The sequence below is a fragment of the Vicugna pacos genome, chromosome 12 (genome assembly GCF_048564905.1).
Source record: "Vicugna pacos chromosome 12, VicPac4, whole genome shotgun sequence".
Classification (NCBI taxonomy): domain Eukaryota; kingdom Metazoa; phylum Chordata; class Mammalia; order Artiodactyla; family Camelidae; genus Vicugna; species Vicugna pacos.
The window spans coordinates 37,019,761-37,036,053 of NC_132998.1; the positions used below are offsets into that span (position 1 = coordinate 37,019,761).

A 16,293-nucleotide genomic window follows, 5' to 3' on the forward strand; every position below is an offset into this window, starting at 1 on the left:
TAAAATGTATCTTTCCAAGTGTTTTGAAATAAATTTTAAAATACAGGGATTTGTTCTTTCTGAGTAATTGTTGATTTAATATTTCATCATATTTTTAATAAAACAAGGATACTATTTACTCCCTGTTCAGTTAATAAGTATGTAGTGATCAAGACCTCAGATTATGCTGAAATATTTTGAATAGCTTTAGGAAATGGTAGCATGAGAGTCAGAGCAGTATATTGTTATTAGAAACAAACTCTTTTTGAGCACTTGGGTTTTGGACACTATGCTAGGCACTTTAAATATGTGGTTTCATTTGTTTCTTTTATCCCTGTAAGTTAAGTATTAAGTTTGTTTTAGCCATGTAAGTTAAGTACTAAATTTGTTTAATGTGTAGGGAATTTGTGCTCATTGAAGTTAAAGAACTCATTCAAGGCCATGTACCTAATATAAAGAAGGTAGCATTAGTTCCCAGGTTGTATACAAAACCCGTGTTCTTTTTGTATCATGTTATCTCCCATTTTAGGTGATCTGATGATTGCCTTGTAAGTAAATTTGTGCTATTAATCTTGACTTAATACTTATTATTATTACTTTTTAAATTTTGACGTATTGTATGTTACAGTTGTATTGAATATAGCTTAAAATACCTTTTTTGAGTTGTGTCTCATACCATTTCCATATGAAAAAAATTACCGTCTAAATCTTCCATCTCATTTATTTGTTTATAACTCTTTTAGCTTCTGCTTACTCTTCAAATATATGACATGTATTTTATTAATTTATTAAAATTCCATTCTACTTATTCTCAGTTAAACATGCTAATAAATTATAGCATTGAAGGAACTTAATAGAAAAAATGTTTATTTTTTATATTACTGCTTTAACTGAACCTAAATATTGACATCAGAAACAAAATACATTAAAAGGAATTAAAGAAGTGAAAAATGCAGTGGTTTATTTTGATATTTCTAGTTTAGGCTGAAGATATATAATCTGGTGTACATTGTTAAATATGTTCCATTACTGTCATTGAAAATATACCTTATGCATTTGTAGACAGTTCATTTTTTTGGTCCAGATATTTTAAAAGGCATATAGAAAAATAACTCATTTTAAAGCATTTAAAAGGGCTTTATAAGTACTTAGCTATTCTTTAGATCAGAAATTAAGGCTATAAAGGTTAATAAAAGTATTATTTCCAAAAATCTGCATTTTTGAAAATATCAAAATGGTAATCGGCTTATTTGGTGTGGTCTTTAATGGAAATGATTCTTTAAAAATTTTATTTCTATTCCAAATATACTCATTTGAGTCCTAATTTTTAAAGCTAAAAAGTTTAAAAAGATACAAAATAAGTAATATTACACTCATGCATAGTTATGAAAGAGCATTTGAGTATCTTTTATAAGTATGCTAGTGTAAGAGATCAGAGATTAGTAGTGTGTTTGGACTTTTTATCGTGTGTTCAGTGTGTACTTTTGTCAGTCTTCCACCTTTCATCCATCATTTTTTTTTTTTTCTGCTTTCTAATGGAGATGCTTAAACTTGAGGTAATGTGTTTTTGGAAGGCTTTTAATAATAGTAATACTTTTAATATAGCACCTTCTTTCATCGTATGGCAAATTTTGTGTTTCAAGGCAATATCAGAACTTCAAAGATATACTCATTTTTGTTTTATTAACCAAGCAAACTTTTAACCATCTTTAAAATAATTATTTGCTAAGAGTAGTAGAATTTGAGGACGACAGTTATAATCCTAAAGCACTAGCAGGATGTTTGCTTGAAATATCATTCCTTAATTCTTTTGTAATTTATAGTTTTCTAGTAAAATTTGATGTTAAATTCAATAACATGGCTTCAAGGGAATGCAGGCTATTTTATAGGATCTTATATACTGTTTTCATTGGAACAAATATTTGTTAACTTCTAGGATACAGAGTCACTCATCCCTTTAGTGAGTATGTTTTGAATGCCTGAGTGCCAGCAACTATTTTAGGTGTGGGGAGTACAAGAGTGAATTAAACAGAGTGCCTGCTCTCATAAAGCTTAACTTCCTTTAGCCAAATAATATGTAAGTAAACCAAATCATGATAGAAAGTCGGTTCATGCAAAGTGCTATAAAGAAAGATAAAGCAAGATACAGGCAGTAGTGGGGCTGGCAGTAATACGGGACAGTTTTAGATAGAAAGATCAAGGAAGATATCCTCAACGAGGTTACATGGGAAAAGAATGAAGTAAGCAAGAAGTATGGTGAGTAATTGGGAGCAGCATTCCCAGGAAGAGGGAATGCAAGTGTTACAGCCTCTGGGCACAGATGAGCTTCGCCTGTTAACTAGTAAGGAGTGTCAGTGTGGCTTGAATCTTCTTTGTTTGAATTTCACCATAGTGATAACTAAATAGTGAATATATTTATTTCCTTTGAAAATTTTCTCTTTCTTCAATCTGTATTTTTTCTTAATTAGAAACATAATACATGATCATTGTAAAAAATTAAAATGATTCATATTGTGCAGTGGAGAAAGTGAATGTTTCCTGTAATTCACTCCCATTTCTCCTCTTCCCCACAGCTAAAATGTACCTTTAGGTATATACTCTTCCCACATCTTTCTTTTTTCCCTCTTTGAGTAAATTAAATTTTAAAAAATTCTTGCTTTTATATTTTTAAAAATATGAATTACAATTTAAAAAATACATATTTAGTGTACAAAGGATACATTATAAAATTATGTATAAGAACATTTCTAAAAGCTATAAAAATAACAAAATTGGGATATGTTTTCTTTGTTTAGTTTCTTCTGCATGTTGGAATTTAGCAGCAAGATAGACATGTTACAGTTTGCTTACTACATCTTACAGACTTTAAAGTGGAATCAGGGTATTTTAATGAAATATACTCAATTTGCACTTTAGTACATACTGTTTATTATTTCTGTTTATTATGTGCGAGATACTCTAGTCATTCCTTTGATAGGATATTTACAAGTAGGGATTTAAGTATAAATTCTTTTCTTGTGTGATAAGTAGGCATTTGTGTTACATGGTTAAAACATAGTAATTTGAAATAGCCAGATTGTTTTAATGTTTTTATTAATATCCATAGTGTTGCTAATAGAAAATGATTCTGAGATTCAGAGTTGTTAGATAAAGCAATTTGAAGTAAACTCTTAATACCTATAACCATGTGAAGGATACATGACCATTTTAAGACAGAAGGTGTTAGGATATACTTTTAAATTGAACACAGTTAAAAATACATGAATATTTAAACACTCCCTTGTTTGAAATATATGATATATATATATATATATATATATTTTTTTTTTATACATATATTTTCCATAAAAGGTAAGGCCATGAACATATCTCAGACATGCTGCCATTCCCCAAAACATTTTCAAACCTCTTTTAGTTGACTTTAAACCAGTTGGGAAAACACTCAGAAAACTAGTTTCATTAATTTATGGTTATTAAATAAGATAAACCCAAGTGTTTGATCATTCAGTTCACCTACCTTGTTTACTAGTTTGTTTCTAAAACTTACATATTCATCCATTTATAGTGGATTTGGTTTTGTCACTAGTGAGAATCTTTAAAAAGAAAAAAGGTGCCATGCATTCTGAAAGGGTTTCCAAAAGAAATAGCAAAAGATCTTTTGGCATTATTTTTAAAATAAATTAGTAGCCTTCTAAGGTTTCCCCCTTGAAGATGAAAGTACTCATTTGTAACTGCTGATGTATTTGTTAAAATTTTTTAAAAAGTTTACCATATTCATATTATAAAGTTTATTTACTAACAATGTAAACAATGAATTAGAAATATAAAGTTCTTTTCAGTTGTAGGAAACCATACTTTAAAAACAGTATTTAGTCTCTATAGTGGTTAAAGCTTTCATGTATAGAAAGTTTGTATTTCCAAGATCTTTGCTTATCTTCCTCTTATATTATTTACTAAATGATCAAATCATTGTTTTAATAATAGACATTAATTTTATTTAAAAATGTTAAAATGTATTAAAGCAAATTCATGTCCAGCTATTATCCATGATCATAGTGTGATCCAGGTTAGTGAAACTACATATAATTTCTGTTTGATAACTTCTATGGACAAATACTTTCAATTACAGTGAAAAAGATGATTCACCGCCTTTAAAGGTGTTTCTGTGTTGGTTGTTTGCATTTAACGTGATTTTGAAGTAAAAAGAAAAGGCTATGCTATAGAAGTTGGGAGAAAATACAGGCATGACTTGCATATCCTTTTTAAATTCAGGATTAAAGTATAGAGTTTAAAGCCAGTAAATTCAAGTTTGCAGTTTGGTGCTTGCTTCAGACAAATAAAATAGGATGTCAACTTTTCACTTCCTGTATTATTAAATAAAGTTGTTCATTTTGGATAAATTTTAAAAATTAATTTTCAGTCAAAGAAGTTGTAGGGTGGCAGTAGAGGGTGGTAAGATAAAGAACCAAGTTGAAATTTCTAAGGATTATTTCAATTTAACAACAACAATGACAAAAATCTATGGAATCTTAAAACCTTTCATTTCCTTTTTCATTTTAGTTTGCTCTAATTTTTTCTTTTTCTGTTTTTTTCTTTTTAGGCCACAATAAGCCAGCTGAGAAGTGAACTTGCCAAAGGCCCCCAGGAAGTTGCTGTTTATGTGCAGGAACTACAGAAACTTAAAAGTTCAGTTAATGAATTAACACAAAAAAATCAGGTGAGAATTTAAAAACTATATATAATGGGGAAGTGATTTTATATATCTTAAATTTTAATCTTGTGTATGTTATTTATATATTGGCACAGTACAGTGTGAGTTAAGTTTTTTTTTTAATATTACATACATTCACATTGTTATGCAACCTGTCTCCAGAACTCTTTTCATCTTGGAAAACTAAAACTATACTCATTAAACAGTATTAAACAATTCCTCATTCACTGTCTCCCCTGACCCAAACCTTTTTTACTTTCTGTATCTATGAATTTACTATTCTAAGTAACTCATATGAGTGGAATCACAGTATTTGTCTTTTTGTGCCCGGTTTAGTTCACATGGAATAATGTCCTCAAGGTTCATCCATGTTGTAGCCTGTATCAGATTTTCCTACCTTTTTAAGGATAAGTAATATTACATTGTATGTGTATGTCATATTAGCTATTCATCTGTTGATGGATACTTGGATTGCTTCCTTCTTTGGGCTATTGTGAATAGCGCTGCTTTGAACACGGGTATACAAATATCTGTTTGAGACCCTGCTTTCAGTTCTTTTGGGTATATACCCAGAAGTGGAATTGCTGGATCAGATGGTACTTGTTTTCAATTTTTTGAGGCTATCACCGTACTGTTTTCTATAGTGGCTGTATCCTTTTAAATTCCTATCAACAGTGTACAAGGATTCAACAGTTTCTCCATATCCTTGCCAGAATTTGTTATTTTCTGTTTATTTTTGTTTTTGTTTTTTTTTTATAGTAGCCATCTTAATGAGTGTTAAGGTGGTATCTCATCATGGTTGATTTGCATTTCCCTAGTGATTAGGTTGATGAGCATCTTTTCATATGCTTGTTGGCCATATAATTTTAGTTGGGTTGTTTGTATTTTTGTTGAGTTGTAGGAGTCCTTTATATGCTTTTGATATTAATCCCTTATTGGATACATGATTTTGCAAATATTTTCTCTCATTCTTTAGGTTGCCTTTTCACTCTGTTCATTGTGTCTTTTTGTAAAGGAAAAACACTCCTGTGTGTCTTCTCTACTCTCAGTACTGTACTACAACTTCACATCTGACATCAGATGTGTGGGTGTTCTGTATATCAACAATTCTGCGACACCAGCTGGGTGTCCGACAGTTTAACTCAATTCTTACACTATTTACCTGGAGCTGGCATCAGATTAAGGGTGCAGTCCCACCAGACTGTGCCTGAGCACCCGTACCTTCCCCACACCCCAATTCAGACACCAGTTCAAAGTCCATCTTGTTACTTGTACTTCTGAGTAACTGGCTATAAATGGGAAGTTCCCAGGCCTCTGCCTCCGGTTCAATTAATCTGCTAGAGTGACTCACAGAACTTGGAAAACATTTTACTTATTACATGACTGGTTTGTTATAAATGACTATAACTCAAGAACAGCCAGATGGAAGAGATGCATAGGGCAAGATATGTGGGAAAGTATATGAAGCTTCCATGCTTTCTCTGGGAGCTCGCCACACGTTCATCAACCTGAAATCTCTCAAATTTCTTTCCTTCTTTACATAGGCACAGATGATCAAATCACTGACTGTTGGTGATCAAATCAACCTTCAGCCCCTCTTCTCTCCATGGGGAGCGGGTAGGGCTAAAAGTTCAACCCTTCCTTCAAGTTTGGTGCCCCTAGCACCAGCCCCCATCCTTAGAGCTTTCTAAAGAATCACCTCATTAATAAAAACTCATAGGTGGCTGAAGGGGGCTTGTTATGAATAGCAATGTGCTCTTATCACATAGGAAATTCCTAGGGTTTTAGGAGCCCGGTTCCAGAAATGGGGACCAGGACCAAATGTATATTTTAAAGTATCGCACCTTGGATGCACAGAAGTTTTAGATCTAATCCAATTTATCTGTTTTTACTTTTCTTGCCATGTTTTTGGTGTCATATCCAAGAAATCATTGCCAAATTTTGTCATGAAGCTTTTCACCTGTTTTCTTCTAATAGTTTTGTAGTTTTAGATCTTTGATCCATTTTGGAAAAATTTTTTACAGCATAAGGTAAGGGTTCAGTTTCTTTCTTTTGTATTTGGATATCCAGTGTTCCTAGCACCAGTTGTTGAAAGGACTGTCCTTTTTTCTATTGAATGGTCTTGGCACCCTTGTTGAAAATCATTTGACCATGTGTGAGTATTTATTTCTGGGTTCTCTATTCTTATTCTGTTGGTTTAGATGTCTTTTTAAATGTCAGTACCACATTGTTTTGACTACTGTAGCTTTTAATAAGTTTTGAAATCAGGAAGTGTGAGACCTCCAACTTTGTTCTTATTCTGTATTTTTTGTAATGTTAATATTTTCCACTTTGTTTCTTTAAAGATGAGCAACAGATAATATTTAGTTTGGAGGCAGGGCAGGCATGGTATTAATACTTTTTCCCCCCATGTCTTTACTTTTTTGTTGGTGGAATAATAGGGAGTTATTAAATCTTTTTACTCAAGGGTATGGTGAATTTGTTGGCTTTGCTTTAATAAGTTGAACCTAGTATTTTGATGAAATATAACAAGGAAAAATCAAGACAGAAAATAACATGGTAGAAGGGAAAAAGAGATGAGAATAATTGGTTGTAAATAGTAAGCTTCTTGCCACAGCCAGGTGAATGAACTTGGGAGCACATCCTCCAAGTCTTGTCAAGTTTTCAGAGACTATAGTTCTGGCCCATGGCTTACTATAGTCTAAGAGAGACCTTGAGGTGGAACCGTCCAGCTAAGCAGTTTCTGAATTCCCTGACCCTCAGAAAATGTGTGAGATAATAGATAAAATTTTCAGCTAAAAAGTTTTGGGGTGATTTGTTGCTTGTGCCCTTGCACAGTATTTCTCAAACTTCTTGATCTCAAGACTGCTTTACATTCTCAAAAATGTCATGAACCCCAAAGAGCTTTTATTTATTTATTTTTTTGGTTGCATCTATGGACAATTATGTCAGAAATTAAAATAAATTAAAAATATATGTTCATTAATTTATTTAGAAAACAGTAACCATTAAATATTAACATAAATACCATTTCTTATTAAAAATGTCTATTTTCCAATATAAAAAATAGTGGTGGTAGTTTACATTTTTTCAATCCTCTTTAATGTCTAGCTAATACAGGACAGATGGATTCTTATATCTGCTTATATCATTTAATCTGTTGTGATATGGTTGAAGTGTGCATAGAAAACTTAGGTTTACACAGATGTAGTTGGAAAAGGGAGGACTAAATAGCCTTTTCAGATAATTGTAGCTATTTTTATTTGATATTGTACTGAAATTAGATAAGGTATAGTTTCTCAAAAGTTAGTTGCAGTGTAGATTCTGAAACCATATCAATGCAGTTTTTGTACTTTGTAACACTGAAATTCATTCCTCTGTCTTGCCTTTTGAATAGATCTTTCCTATGCATGATTTTTATAACATAATGCATTAGTCATGTGAAAAATACTGGTTCACTGAGTTATGCAGATTTCCCAAATATTGAATAGTTCATTGTACAGTATAAAACAAGTCACATTTGTCAATATCACCATCAATCTCAGTATAGGCTTTAAGTATAAGGAAGTGTCAAGCTTATGGTGGTAGATACAAATTTCCCAAAATTCTAAGCTTCATCTTGAAGCTTCAATTTTATCATTGGCAACCAACAGGATCACTTCTATTCTTTGAAATGACATATTCTTTTCCTACCCAAGTCTGAATAATCATAGTTTGTCTGTGATTCTTTCCAGTTAAAATAGCGTTTCAAGGAAAAAAGCAACTAGCTCAGTTGCATAAATGCTTTTCTATGTGACAATTATATTATTCTTTGGTATGCAGCCAAAGTGATATATATACTTCCTATTTTTTCACACAGTTTTTCTTTTTTCTTGTTACAAATACTGCAACTATGAACTTTCACACATAAATCTCATGCATTTGTGCAGGACTTAAATTGTTATGTACTCTCATGTGAAATTGCTGGGCTACAGGCTACATACATACTCATATTTACTAGGTGATCCCAAACTGTTTTCCAAAGTAATTATACTAGTTTACCATTTTCTATTTCTCCATCAACACTTGGTGCTGACTTGTTTTTAAAATTTAATCTTTTTATGGCTTATAAAAACCTCCCTGCCTCCCTGTCCCTCCTTTTTTCTCCTGTCAAACTCTATGTAGAAAACATCTGCATATACTTTAGTTTTATCTTTGTCCCTCAGTTTGATTTTTAATTTCTTTTGAGATTAGAGTTGACCTTCTGCCTCTTGGAAGTTGGCCAGATGTGTACCTGCAGCAGATGTTTATGATCAGTGTAGTTTGTTACGTATTTCTGAAACATCAAACCGTTAATAAAGGTAATGAAACAAACATCATATATATATATATATTCACACATGCCTACATACGTGCACACACACTGTTAAAGGAAGTACTCTGTCTATTTTAAGAGTACTACAGGGAATCAAGATGGTTTAGTGTGGTAAAAATGGAATTTTTTATTAGGGGATAAGAGGATTTTCTACTAATCTTAATAATCTTTACATAAGTGTAATACTTGACAATTTTTTTTCAAAGTGTTTTCCTGCTTAGGATTTTTTTCACCAGTTAGAGCAAGAGCAAGCAGAGAGGTGCATCTATCGCTCTCTCTCTCTTTTTTTTTTTTTTTTAATTTTTGCTATCTGCCTCCCTTGCCACTCCTCACCCTTTGTCCTTGACAAATCATAATTGTTGACAGTGGTGATAACCAAGTGTTGTAAATTTGGAAATCTCTATGCTTGGTCTTTGGAAGGCTATTACATGAAATGCCTTGGCAGCTTTTGTGGGTCATAGGCAGCATCAGGGTGGATAGATTACATTTTAAAATATAATGAATGGGAAAAATAGTTGCTTTTATGTTAATGTCAAGTTCTCAGCATTAAGCCAGTGTTTTTTTAATTACTGACTTTGAAAACTTAAAAACGAGAGGACTATTGAGGGAGCCTCCTTCTTAGTTTCTAATAAGAATCATATTCTGACATTTAAACAATTCTGCAGCTTAGTTTAACTATTTCTGTATGATTCTGAACAAAATCATATGTTTATTTAAAGCTACTAATGTGATTAATATGGGTCACTGTAAGAGACTGACTGTTTTCTAGGTTACACCTCTTACCCATTTTCCATTCTTCATTGCTCTCCACTTTCCAGAGGTCCCAGTATTAAGGTGCTCATAGGCCAGAGCAAGAGCCAGATGTGGCAAGTAGTTGTATCGCTGTGTATTATCCCTGTGTTGCCAAGTGGTATACTGATATGAACAGAATAGTACAGTGGTCAAAAGCCTGTTTAAATCTCAGCTTTGCCACTAACTGGTTGTGACACACAACCTCTTAAAGTCTGTTTCCTCTTCTGCTAAGAAGTACTGTTATATCCATTTGCCTCTTAGGATTGATGTGAGTATTGAATACATTAATAGATGTTAAAGTGCTTAGACTAGTGTCTGGCTTTTAGAAAACACCTCAATGAATATTTGTTGTCACTGTTTTTATTTGGAAGTGTCATGATGCCGAGTTGGATCAAGACCACGGTGGATGTTTTTCTATCTTTCTGACTAGTAAATCAGGAAAGGTGTTTGTAGAAGACAACTTTATTTAGCTTAGTCTTTAGGGATGCTAAGGAGCATATCATGTGGCAGAGGGGTTAATGGCATTTCATTTTAGAGATAGATGTATCTATAGAAGGCATGGGAACATGTAAGAGCACAAAATACAAGATGTTGGAGAGCTACAAATAGTTAATTTGTTCTTTCTCACAAAGCTGTTTTGAGGAACAAATGAGATCCCTGAAACTACTCTGTAAGCTCTCAAGCTATAAAAAATACCATTCTTTTTGCATTTCTTCTCATTACCTGGCTAGTAACAAGTGGATAATAGAGGCTAATACGGGGAAATTGTCTCTGTAAGAAAATATGTTGAAAGAACAATTGGTGAGGAAATCAAAAGAGGACTGGACATTCAGAAGGGAAGACTTTTGCCTACTCAAATGATAATTGTTATAAACCAATCTTAACATTCATTTTATATTTTAAATTTGAATAGTATAAGTTTGGAGGAGCATGAATTGACTCACTGAGTGTCTGAATTGTGTTGTGGAAAGTTTATTGGACTTAGAATCATAATACGTGACTCTGCCACCTGGCCAAGTCATATCAAGCTTTTGACTTTAGCTTCTTCATCCATACAATGGGGATGATAATGTCTATCTCATTTTTTGTTGTAAGGATTGATATAGAGAAGAGAATGTGCAATTATTGATTTCCTTAATGGATTCTACTGCATTAAAAAAATCAATCTTCAAAAACCATGTTCTCACTATACTTTTTGCTTCAGATTCTATGGGAAGATGATAATGAGAATGAAAAGTTTGTAATACTAAATTCAGTTAGCCTTTTGCATGTAAAAATTACATAATGTGAGTGGATTAGTTTCTTTTAAAAAGAAAGTAAGTGATTTACGTTCTTTTAAATAAAATTTAATTAGCTCTCATCTGTGCAGTAAAGCAGGAAGATTTTGATTAATTTTTTAGGCAAGTGAATTTTAAACAGTCAGTGGTTGTTATGTATTTTTTGCTTCTTAAAGAGCAGAGCTGTCTGAGGGATTATGTGTAGAACTAGTGGGATTACTTGGTTACTTTAAGCCTATGGGGAAGAAGACTTACTACCTCATTACTAGCCTTAATTTTAGTAGCATTAAAAAAAGTTATATCCCACCCAAGTTCTCAGTATTAGTGTGATTGCATTCATAAAATTTAGTAACTTGGACTTTTCTTCAAAAAGATACAAGATATCTATAATGATCAATAAATAGATTTAGCTTACGAATTCTAAAATAAATGTTATCTTCTTAAAAGTATAAAATTATGTCAAAGATGTGGAGTTACTAACAAGACACAAATGTTTATATAAAAAAAGAATTTTCCTAATATACAGATTGACTCAAAATTACTATTTTTTTCTCTAGTCTTTTGGTTCTCTTTTTTTCTGTTTCTGTTGGTTGGTCAAGACACATCTCTGCTAATTTTGCCCAGAATTTATGGTTGTTCTTTTTACTTTGTCTCCCATCTTCTCTTTCTTATGTATATACTTATATCATCTTTCTGACATTGCTTTTTCTATAGTATATTCCTACTTGGTAATTTATATTAACGAACTTCTCAGACGGGTGTTCAAGAATCATTACTGCTGCCTTTGCTACTTTGGTACCTAGACTTATTACTCCCCTTGAGGTAATAAATAGCATTTGCTATTTTCCCTCATGCAACTTGTTTGTTCCTTTGTGACTTTATCTATTTATGTCTTCTTGTATAGAGCAGATAGCATGAATCATGTATACCTATTGCTTAACTCTTCTCACCACTTTACCAAGTTAAAAGTTTATTTTCATGTGATTTTTAACTTACTAGTTAGTCCCACTCAACTTTACTCATTTTATTTAAGACTGTATAGTCAAGAAATTTAATACAGCTCTTCTATTAATCTATTTTTGCCTATGCATTATGTTTCAACTTTGTTAGAAAAGTTTTTTTTTTTGATATGTGTGTTTCATTTAGATTAGTCTGTTTAAAGGTCAGAGGCTTTGCTTGTCCTCCACTACATCTGTAGTATCCCCTTCTAGCACACTGCATATAAAAAGTGAGCATTATAAATGTCCATGATTGACTCATCAGGTGCTTACCGTGGCTTCTTATCCTGGCTATCTTTGTTACAGAATTGAGTTAAAATTCTGATTCAGACCTTATGTGTACATATGGTGACTTAAAAATGTTCAATGTTAATTGTAACAACTCCACTAAGACCAGACTTTGACATTTGATTAGGCTGACTGATCCAGATCATTGATTGGAGGTGTCAGTTTTTATACTTTATACTTGATAGTACTGAGTAAAATAACAAAACATGAGATAGGTTAGTGAAATTTTTAGATCACTGTTTTTACATACCTAGAAAGAACTCTGAATTACTCTTAAACTGGTGACTCTTAAAAATAGTGTTTGTTAAGAAGAGCAAAAACTAGGAATCAGTAGAATCAGGCATACTACAGCAGTGAATGGTATTGTTATGTAAAACTCTTACCAACTATGAAATTGTAAAGCCAAAAATCAGAATTGCTGTAGTATATTGTTATGTAAAACAATTTTTGATGATAGAGGAGTAGTTTTAATTTTTAACTCAAATGAGAGAATGTCAATATTTTGCATACCTTAAAGAGTCTAGTTAGTAGATTTTAGTGTTTTCATTTTATGTCAAAATTTTGTTAGTAATTCTTATTACACTAGTAATAAGAGCTTAGTCAAGTGGACCAATAATAAAATCATAAGTTAGTATGTAATAATTTAATTCTTGGTTGAATAGTTTCACTGTTTTTGTATTGTAATAATGACTAAAACATTTAGTACGAAATGATACTGCTCTAAAGATTGTTTGAATAATTAGAATAATTGAAAGTATTAGGAAAAGAAATACATTGTTAAATTGATATTTCAGGACTTGACTGAAAAGTTGCAGAACAAAGAACTGGACTATACTCAGTTAGAGGAGAAACATAATGAAGAATGTGTGAGTAAAAAGAATATACAAGCAAGCCTTCATCAGAAAGACTTAGATTATCAACAGCTTCAGTCAAGGTTATCTGCATCTGAAACCTCTCTGCAGAGAATACAGGCAGAACTAGGTGAAAAGGGAGAAGCTACTCAAAAGCTCAAGGAAGAACTGTCAGAAGTGGAGACCAAGTACCAGCATCTTAAGGCAGAATTTAAACAACTACAACAACAGAGAGAAGAAAAGGAACAGCATGGGTTACAACTCCAAAGTGAAATTAATCAAGTAAGAGCTATTAATTTTATTTATTGTAATTCCCCCTGTGGATGTCCACTTTTCTGATAGAATTTTATTTTTTCCCTTGCCAACTATGAATTTTTATGGAGAAATACATAAGTACGGAGCATATATAAGGGTATATATGACACAAAGGTTATAGAGTCTTAATATTTTCCGATTTAACAAGAATAATTTTAATTGAAAGCAGTTGTGTAGAATGCTTATTACTAATTCTCACTTTTGCTGAGGCTCTTGCTAAGATCTGATTTGTTATGTTATGAGGCTGGGGTGTAAAGCACTCTTAATATGTAAGCCTTACCAGAAGTCTTGCATCCTTATCTCCATGCAACTCTTTTTTGTTCTGCATTCCCAGCACTTGTACACTAATTCTTCTAAAATTAATACAAACATTTTTTAAAGTAAACCCACCCCCAATCAACCCCACAAGAGAAATCAGCTATTATTTCTGGTAATATTAGAGAAAATAAGAAATTTGAGAAAGTCATAGTTCTTAGCTACAAGACAAATTTCTCCTTTAGTTTTAACAAGGTGGCAATTTTTGTTTAATGAATGAGACTCACCTAATATTTTCAGAAAATATTCTTTCCCCCATTTTATTTAGAAATTGTTGCCAGTTTGAGGACTTGGGAATCCTTTGTGCTCTATTCAGTACACAGATGTAAGAAGTCAGTTGTGGTGGTTCTTAACTATGGAAAAACAAGAATCACTGTGGATTTAAAAAAAAAAAAAGACAGTAGAATAGGTCTGAGTGTGTCTTAAGTGTCTTAATTTTTTTTAACACCTTTATTATGGTAAGATTCCTGTACAGTAAACTACACATATTTCAGATGAACAATTTGATGAATTTTGATAGCTGTATGTACCAATAAAACCACTACCACAATCAAAATAGCTAGTATTTCCAGTACTCCCCAAGAGGTAGACATTTTGAGTTCCCAGTTTATCCCTTCCCACCCCCTTTACCCCCTGGTAACCGTAAGCTTGTTCTCTATGTCTGTGAGTCTTCTGTTTTGTAGATAAGTTTATTTGTGTCCTTTTTTTTGATTCCACATATAAGTGATATCATATTGTATTTTTCTTTCTCTTTCTGACTTACTAAGAATGACAATCTCCAGGTCCATCCATGTTGCTGCAAATGGCATTTTTTATGGCTGAGTACTATTCCATTGTACATATATACCACATCACACATCTTCTTTATCCAGTCATGTTGATGGACATTAGGGTTGTTTCCATGTCTTGGCTATTGTAAATAGTGATGCTGTGAACACTGGGGTGCATGTGTCTTTTTAATTTAAATTTTCCTCTGGATATATGTGTAGGAGTAGGATTGCTGGATCATATGGCAAGTCTGTTTTTAGTTTTTTGAGGAATCTCCCTACTGTCCTCCGTAGTGGCTGCACCAATTTACATTCCCACCAACAATGTAGGAGGGTTCCTTTTTCTTCACACCATCTCCAGCATTTATCATTTGTGGACTTTTTAATGATGGCTATTCTGACCAGTGTGAGGTGATACCTCATTGTAGTTTTGATTTGCATTTCTCTAACAATTAGTGATGTTTAGCATCTTTTCATGTGCTTGTTGGCCATCTGGATGTTTTTGTTGGAGAAATGTCTATTTAGATCTTCATCCCATTTTTTGATTGGGTTACTTATTTGTTAGATATTAAGCTGTATGAGCTGTTTGCATATTTTGGAAATTAATCCTTTGTTGGTCATATCATTTGCAAATATTTTCTCCCCTTCTGTAGCTTGTCTTCATTTTGTTGGTGGTATCCTTAATTGTACAAAAGCTTTTAAAGTTTATTAGATCCTATTTGTTTATTTTTGTTTTTATTTCCATTACTCTAGAAACTGGTTTGAAAAAAATATTGCTATGATTTATGTCCAAGAGTGTTCTGCCTATGTTTTCCTTTAGGAGTTTTATAGTATCTGGTCTTACATTTAAGTCTTTAATCCATTTTGGTGTTAGAGAATGTTCTAATTTCAGTCTTTTACATGGTAGCTGTCCAGTTTTCCCAGCACCACTTGTTGAAGAGACTGTCTTTTCTCTATTGTATATTCTTGCCTCGTTTGTCATAGATTAACTGACCATAAGTGCGTGCATTTATTTCTGGACTTTCTATCCTGTTCCATTGGGGGTGTGTGTGTGTGTGTGCGTGCCAGTATCATACTGTTTTGATTACTGTTGCTCTGTAGTATAGTCTGAAGTCAGTGTGATTCTTCCAGCTCTGTTCTTTTTCAAGACTATTTTGGCTATTTAGGGTTTTTTGTGTTTCTATACAAATTTTAATATTTTTTTGTTCCAGCTCTGAAAAAAAAAAGTCATTGTCAATTTGATAGGGATTGCATTGAATTTGTATACTGCTTTGGGTAGTATGGCCATTTTAACAATATTAATTCTTCCAATCCAAGAACATGGGATATCTTTCCATTTCTTTAAGTCATCTTTAATTTTCTTAGTCAGTGTTTTGTAGTTCTCTGTTTATAAGTCTTTCTTTTCCTTGGTCAGGTTTATTCCTAAGTATTTTATTTTTTTGGATGCAATTTTAAAATGGATTGTTTAGTTTCCTTTTCTGATATTTCATTGTTAGTATAAAGATATGCAACTGATTTCTGTATGTTAATCTTATATCCTGATACCTTGCTGAATTCTTTTATCAGCTCTATTAGTTTTTGCATGGAGCCTTTGGAGTTTTCTATATATAGTATGTCATCTGCATATATGACAATTTTACCTTGTC

At 32.4% G+C, this 16,293-nt stretch overlaps 1 protein-coding gene across 8 annotated transcripts in view; it reads left to right on the forward strand.

Annotated features, from left to right (window-relative positions):
• Window positions 1–16,293, forward strand: part of EEA1 (early endosome antigen 1) — a 106,875-nt gene that overhangs the window by 48,067 nt on the left and 42,515 nt on the right. For all 8 annotated transcript variants that reach the window (XR_012078531.1, XR_012078532.1, XM_072973237.1 and 5 more), the window contains 2 exons: window positions 4,580–4,696; window positions 13,194–13,532. Coding sequence is in view for 6 of the 8 variants with exons in the window: in XM_072973237.1 (XP_072829338.1) it covers window positions 4,580–4,696; window positions 13,194–13,532 (456 nt within the window). In the remaining 2 variants the exon portion in view is untranslated. The remainder of the gene's footprint in view (window positions 1–4,579; window positions 4,697–13,193; window positions 13,533–16,293) is intronic.